This window comes from Lineus longissimus, chromosome 4 (genome assembly GCF_910592395.1).
Source record: "Lineus longissimus chromosome 4, tnLinLong1.2, whole genome shotgun sequence".
NCBI lineage: Eukaryota > Metazoa > Nemertea > Pilidiophora > Heteronemertea > Lineidae > Lineus > Lineus longissimus.
Genome location: NC_088311.1, coordinates 3,709,566 through 3,716,281, shown reverse-complemented (window position 1 = coordinate 3,716,281; position 6,716 = coordinate 3,709,566). Strand labels below are relative to the sequence as shown.

General features: G+C 39.4%; 1 protein-coding gene across 2 annotated transcripts; it reads right to left on the bottom strand.

The window, feature by feature from the left end:
* Positions 1-207: 207 nt before the first annotated feature.
* LOC135487186 (regulator of chromosome condensation-like) lies at positions 208-6,487 on the bottom strand. Of its 2 annotated transcripts, none has more exons than XM_064770673.1 (11): positions 6,405-6,487; positions 5,505-5,627; positions 4,957-5,144; positions 4,529-4,708; positions 4,136-4,283; positions 3,863-3,934; positions 3,024-3,188; positions 2,630-2,743; positions 2,333-2,491; positions 1,917-2,025; positions 208-1,475 (listed from the first exon to the last, which is right to left on the bottom strand). In XM_064770673.1, the coding sequence occupies exons 2-11, from the start codon at positions 5,593-5,595 to the stop codon at positions 1,412-1,414; spliced, it is 1,290 nt and encodes a 429-aa protein (XP_064626743.1). In that variant the 5' UTR covers positions 5,596-5,627; positions 6,405-6,487; the 3' UTR covers positions 208-1,411. The 2 variants fall into 2 exon arrangements, with proteins under 2 accessions (XP_064626743.1, XP_064626742.1); XM_064770672.1 differs by lacking the exon at positions 6,405-6,487 and adding an exon at positions 6,161-6,277.
* Between the last annotated feature and the right edge of the window lie 229 nt (positions 6,488-6,716).

Here is a 6,716-nt window from a genome sequence, read left to right as displayed (position 1 = left end):
TGGTTTCTATTGTGTTGCAAATGTAAACTGATGTCTCTACCCACTGTAGCGAGCGTTAGGCAAATCTTCTAGATAAGAGGACTAATAATCAGTATAAGCACTCTCCAATATGATGGGATTTTCACAAAACTTGCATGGTCTGCAGGAGGACGATTCTCAATGAATAACTGTAAATGAGAATCATTCTTTCTTTTCAAGAACCTTTATTACTGATCAATATAAAATTACAGTTCCAGTTGTTACAAAAATATCAAGCAGACTTGTCAATAAAAACATCGTCATACATCGAGAATAAAAACAACATTCAATAAAATAGATGGACATGATGATATTCAGAATACAATACCTTTCAGGTGTGAGTTTGAATCATTTTAACTGGGCAATTTGCTGCTAAAGAGCCAACACATGATCAGGAAAATGGGAAAAGAAAACTGCAGATACAGGGTGTCTCAATAAGTGGCAATCCTATAAACTCAGTACGCCTAATAAAGAGGTCTTTTTTTCTGACCTTTAACTGGTAGAATATTTCAGAAAAATGAACTTTTTAGCAAGTGTATTGGTTTTTTTGGGCTGGGTGTTGGTGAAAGGGGTTGACGAATATGGATGGATCACTACATTGCTCGAGTCAAGTCACTCACTGTCTCCCTCAATTGCCATTTCATTAAGTCTCCCTGTAGGCAATACATGTTGATCAACTGTCATTTCTCAGCTTCGTTTTCATTGACAAAATAAGTGGCCTTAATCACCGAGGGGAAAAGGCAATGAATTCTTTAGTAAGGCCCCTCTAGTTCAAATACAAGGAATTCCAAGAAACAAATACTAAACATAATCTAAGCTACACACCTTTTAGTAAAATATAGAAAAGAACCTTACCATGAATCTTGTGACTAATTCATATTCATGCATGACAAGAACTAAATTTTACAACCCCTTTTACAAGATAAGGGGGAGTCATTCAATATCCATATACAGTTTCAACAACACACAAATTCAAAAAGGACATAAGAAGAATCACAAAACAAACCAAGTCAGATCACACAATTGTTTCATTTCTCATGAAATGGAGTCATTTTACAACTGACGAGGACATGGATTAAAATTCACACTGCCGATTCAGAATGAGAATTTCTGTCAAAAATGCTGCCAAAGGGTACCGGTAGTTTCTGCTATAGTGCACCACATATCAATTGATGATTTAGAAGTAAGGCTTTATTAGGTTCAAATGACGTGTAACTAGTGTCCCAAGAACTTTACACATCACTGTAAACATTCAGTTCTGATGCATCCAAAAAAAACATAACATAATATGCCATCCTGGGTCCATAGCGTGTTAAAAATGGATGTAGGTGGTTGTAGGTATAAGTCCATGCATTTCTGAGGAAGTTGATATCAAAATCCAGTGGGCTCACTCTCACGCCTTATCCTTGGCAAGAAGAACCGTATGCTGCCCACCACTCGACACCATGATCACCGACCTAAAAAGACAAGTGTGAAAATTGATTTGAAAATTTTGTATCATTACCATTAGAAGGATCAGGACATGTACAATGTAAGGCCAGATGAGTACGTTTTACTTCCAAGCTGCTTTAAAGTGATTCAGATTAAATTGCTATACACCAGTACACATGCCTCTCACCAGGTGAAAACTACACTATCATACGGGTACATTCTTGAAATCATCAAAGACCTCGACAATACTCCTCTAAGGACTCTCAATCAGTGCCACTATTGACAAAGTCGGAACAAAGTTTCTGGTTTTGTAACTGGTTACGACAGTCATGCGCACACCAGATTATGCTACGGTCCATGCACAACCAGATAAGTGTGGACATTTTGTGCAAAATTTTGCCAAACATGGTACTGATTGAAAGCTCTCAAGGAGTATTCAAAAGGTCACAGACATTGGGAAGACATACCTGTTTTCTAACTGCTTGCCCTTCATTAACGTTGGTTCCCACGCATCTTCATCGTCATCTGTCGATGCCAACTGTTTACATGACCCCATTCCCCATGAAAGAGCAGTGCCTGGAATACAATATCAGAATGTATAGTAAGTCATGAATTTGAGCGTTGCCTTCCTGTCATCATTATCAGTGTTGGTCATCATCAGATTCCATGCAAACCTTTGACTAAATTACTTGTGCCCCTGGATGAAATTTTTGGGTTGGTTTGTGTTGTAATATTCTATCCTTTGCGAGAGTCATCCTAATCCCCGTTCATAAACAAGGGTACTGGTGGTACCAACTGAAAGGGACAAGAATCCATTTTTAAAACTGAGTTGTTCTAAAGTTAGGGCAACCTTTTTAAAAGGCATTTACAATTTCAAACTCACCGTCTGTAGACACAGCAAACGAACAACACGATCCAGATGCTATGCTCGAGACCTTTGTCCCATTCATTGTGCCAATATGTTTGGGCTCTTTCTGTTCCTTACAATCTTCACCGAGACCAAGGCGCCCATACTCTCCCCGACCAATGGCATGCACTTTTCCTGAAAAATAGAAACAAATAAATTTCATTATCTGCTCCACTTGAACAACGATCAATATTGATTTAATAGTGATCGCAAATCTGTCTCAGAATCATTGGAATAGTTCCTCCTAGATCAAGTGTTAAACAAAGTCTTTACCTTCTGTATCCAGTGCTATGATATGATGCATTCCAATTCCAATGTCTTTCCACTGCTTCTTGCTAAATGTCTCCATCCGCTGAGGAACAAACCGATTCACCATATCACCAGCACCTTCAAGAGATTGAGGAAAAGTACTGTATACTAAGGAGATTGAAGGAAAAAATTCATACAGACAATATCAACCTCATTATGCACAGTGGAGAAAACGCCTGTGTTCATCCAGTTTCATATTTCCAAGCACCATTTTGGGGATTTTTGTAACTCCCTGTGCTCTATAAATATATATCAACCATTTGCAATCTCTAACTCTAACAAAACAATTGCCCAGAGATGAATTGCCACTAATAGTAAGGAGGTGCGGGTAGGACCATGATAAGAATCAGATACAAACCTAGTTGGTAGTAGTTGTTCAAACCCCAGGCATACATATCACCCGACTCCTCCTTGGCCACAGACACAAAGGCTCCGGCCCACACATCAACAAATTTCAATTTCTTCCCTTTGACTCGTTTACACCGCACTTCACTCTCATTTTTGTCAGGGTTGATAAGTACTCCTGCAAGTTGAACAAATCTTGAAAACGACCGAAAATGACAAAGAGCACATTTGTAAACTGGCAATACTTGTAGCATTTACGCCCAGTTTTTTACTGGTGAGCTTTAGACCAATTGTCCTCCTAAGTTTTGTTATTAAATACCACTTCAATAGCTTTCTGTCTGCTCACTATTCAGAACATTTTGTCCAATAGACCTACCAAAGAAGAAGAGACTTCAAATGACTTGTTTGTCTAGAGTGTATATTATGTCACGCAGTCTCATCAGAAGTATTGACAATAAACATTTCATTGTTTTAGCTATCAGTGTTCATGAGATATTGACAAAATAAGGTTTTCAAAGATTGCCGCCTGGAGCCCAGAAAGTATGTCAAATGGCGATGTTTTTTTTGTATCAAGTCATGTTGTCATAAGACATTCTCACACCAAGTTTCAACTTTCTAGACTCAATAGTGAGCAAACGTGCCCCTATTGTTGACGGACGGCCCGACGGACAAGACGTGACGACATAAGCTCACCCATGTGAGCTTGAGGAGTTTAGACAGCCAAGATGTTACACACCATCCAATGAAGGACTTTAGCTGCACTTTATGGGATTGTCTTTGAGAGAAAAAGTTGAACCTTCAGCCTAGATAGTTAAGTCAAAGAGCATGTACTAAGACACAAGAGTAACCTACCAACGCCTTTTCTTCCTCCTCGCTGACACATGCATTCTGCAAGCCTTCCAAGCTGGCCTTGTTCAGAGTTGCCTGCAAAAAACAAATACTCCCCGTTAGATTTCCAGATATGCAACAGGTTAACAACGCATAAAAAGGAATGCTACCAAAGACATCACTTTTTGCACTAAGCAAGTGACAATGCTCTGGTAACACAGTTTAATAGGCTCTACCAATAGATTGCTGCTACTATAATTCTTACTACCTGCTATACGAGTATGAACTTGCACTCACCGATTGTGTGAATGATGCCATCCGTAGTCAATGCTATAATGTGATCACTTCCTGAAGCTATTTTCACAACAACCAGGTCTTTGAAAATTTGGACAGGTGTCTTTTGAACAGCTCTCTCTTCCAACAAACCAATCACCCCATTGGCATCCTGAAAGAAATCAATCAAACATTAGCATGGTGAAAAGCGACTTGTCTTGGGATCTACATCAAACACAATTCCGTCAACATCAAGTTTTTCACACTTTTGTCATATCTATGCAAATGGCATGATGCATCACTGAAACACAACTTGCTGCTGCTTCGTAAATTTAAGGGATGGCCCTAACACAGGTATAAGTCTGAACCACCTATATAAGGCATTGTGCAAAATTGTGAAATGCAACCCAAACCTACCCTGAAAGTTCCCCAAATAAACACCCGTCCATCATCAGTCAATGCAGCAGTATGACTGTCACCGGCACTGATCTGCACTACTTTTTCTAATAAATCAGCCTTCACTGGTAGCGTTTCTGATCCTTCTTCTGTAGTATCTCTCCCAAGAGCACCTTCATCATTACAGCCAAATGTATACACCTAAATAAGAGACGACAAACAATATTTAGCAATGTGTTAACAGGTTTGTCAATGCATAAATTTCGCCAAATGTGCCAAGGTACCCAGCTTTCCAGCACTGGGTCAATAAGTATCATCAGCCAATCACGCCTTTATCGTTCACTTGTTTTTGGTCCTTGGGTGAAAATTATGATGCATACACCCATAGTTCATTGGCTCTAAGCTGTGACAAGAATAAAAGCTTTTGTATTTTTTTTTATTCTACACACCTCTCCATTTACAGTCAGACAGACCGTATGCATCCCTCCAGCATGAACCTGCACCACAGCATCCGGGATGTTCACCTTGCCAGGTTTGGTACGCTCCAAGACATCCTCACCAAGACCTAACTGGCCAACATCTCCCTCACCAATTGTCAACACAATGCCACTTTCCCGACGATGGGACACATGTTCAACTGAAAATAAGTAGTAAAGATTTTACCAAAATCTTTGAACAGCAAAAAAGATGAAATAGTCTTCTTTGAAGCGCAACTTGGTAAAAAGTTACTCTATCTCTTAAAGACATAGCCACCCACTTTAAGCATCACAGCTTTTTCTTCTTAATAGTTTTTCCTGAACAAAAATACTTAGCGTTTAGGATGTTGATAAGATAACAAACGGTCCCTTCCTGCAGCAAACTTTTTTAGGAGCTGTAGCAAACATTTAGCAATTTTTCGAGGTGACCTGGTAGTGGTGGGTTAAGTGGATCAAGCCAAGAGGGGGGCGGGATATTTTCGTGTAACCTCCAGTCATAATTTGATTGTTCACCATCTTACTGTTTTTTTGTTTCTGTTTCTTTGCTGGAGCTTCAGCAGCATTAGCCTTGCGCTTCCTCCCACGACCTCCAGTAGCTCTTTGAGTAGACATTTTGCGTGACGTGGCAGAGAGGAATCAGACAACTGGCAAAAAGTAAGAATCAAAGATGAGGAGAATCTGCTAGCCAACACTTAACAGCGAACCTGCATCCTACCAGTTCACAGTTGGAGGAGGCATTCACTGCCAACCAAACCTAAATCATGAAATTAAGGCACAACAGAAGAACACATGACATGGTAAGTTGTGACAGCGTCGTTTGCGATATACTAATTATAAACTCGGTCTTCGGCAATGCTGCGACCTACCTAGTAACGCCTAACGGGGCCAGGTCAACTGGATGCCGGTCCATTGGCATCATTGTCCGTAGATACAGAACAAATGTTTAGTGTTGCATTGGAAATGCTGCAGTACCATTACCAATCACCACTGCATTGCCAGTCTCCAAGCATACAAAGACCTGGCCCAAAAAAGGCATTTTTGGCAGAGTTTTAGTTACTTATTCAGCCACCAGAGAAAATGTATATAGAAATGTACAGCGGGATACACAGCAGATTTCACTTTCTACAAAAAGTGTTTTTTTCGAGATATTCAACAAATCGATAAATGTGATGATCACCTTAAACTGACTATATGACTTTTTTTCACTGTTTGAGCCCAACCAATGTACTTGTTCTACTCGGTGACGGAAATAAAACACGATATACTGGCAGAATTACGATAAAACTATTTCGAAAACGTGGTTTCCGGCGGAAATTTAAAAACCAGTTCCTAAAGTCTCAAAACCATCTTGTTAACGTACAATTCAACAATATAATAGTGGATTTTGCATAAAATATGGAAGTAATATTTAATAAACTTACCAATTTTGTAACTTAAATAACAATTGGTGTTACAGTAATTTAGAAAATACAATTTTGGTTAAAAACATTTGAGAGTACAATTTTGTCAGCGCGAGTTGTTACATCCTTGATGTGCACATCGAGGGATGTCGGAGTTCTATCTAGTAATTATAGGTGACGTCACCATTAGTGCATGAGCTCCTAGGGAGTTTTCCCAAATGTGCGCGATGATGACGTGCCCCACATTTGGAGACAAGAGCACTAATGAATATTCATAGGTTGGAGGTCGAGGCCTATCAATAAGACGACTTGAAAAAAAAAATTAAAAGAATT

Coding starts and splice junctions, on each gene's coding strand:
- LOC135487186 (XM_064770673.1), bottom strand. CDS start 5,595: ATGTCTACTCAAAGAGCTACTGGAGGTCGTGGGAGGAAGCGCAAGGCT. Junction 4,709..4,956: donor GTCTGACTGTAAATGGAGAG/GTGTGTAGAATA, acceptor TCTCTTATTTAG/GTGTATACATTTGGCTGTAA. Junction 3,189..3,862: donor AGGAGGAAGAAAAGGCGTTG/GTAGGTTACTCT, acceptor TTCAACTTGCAG/GAGTACTTATCAACCCTGAC.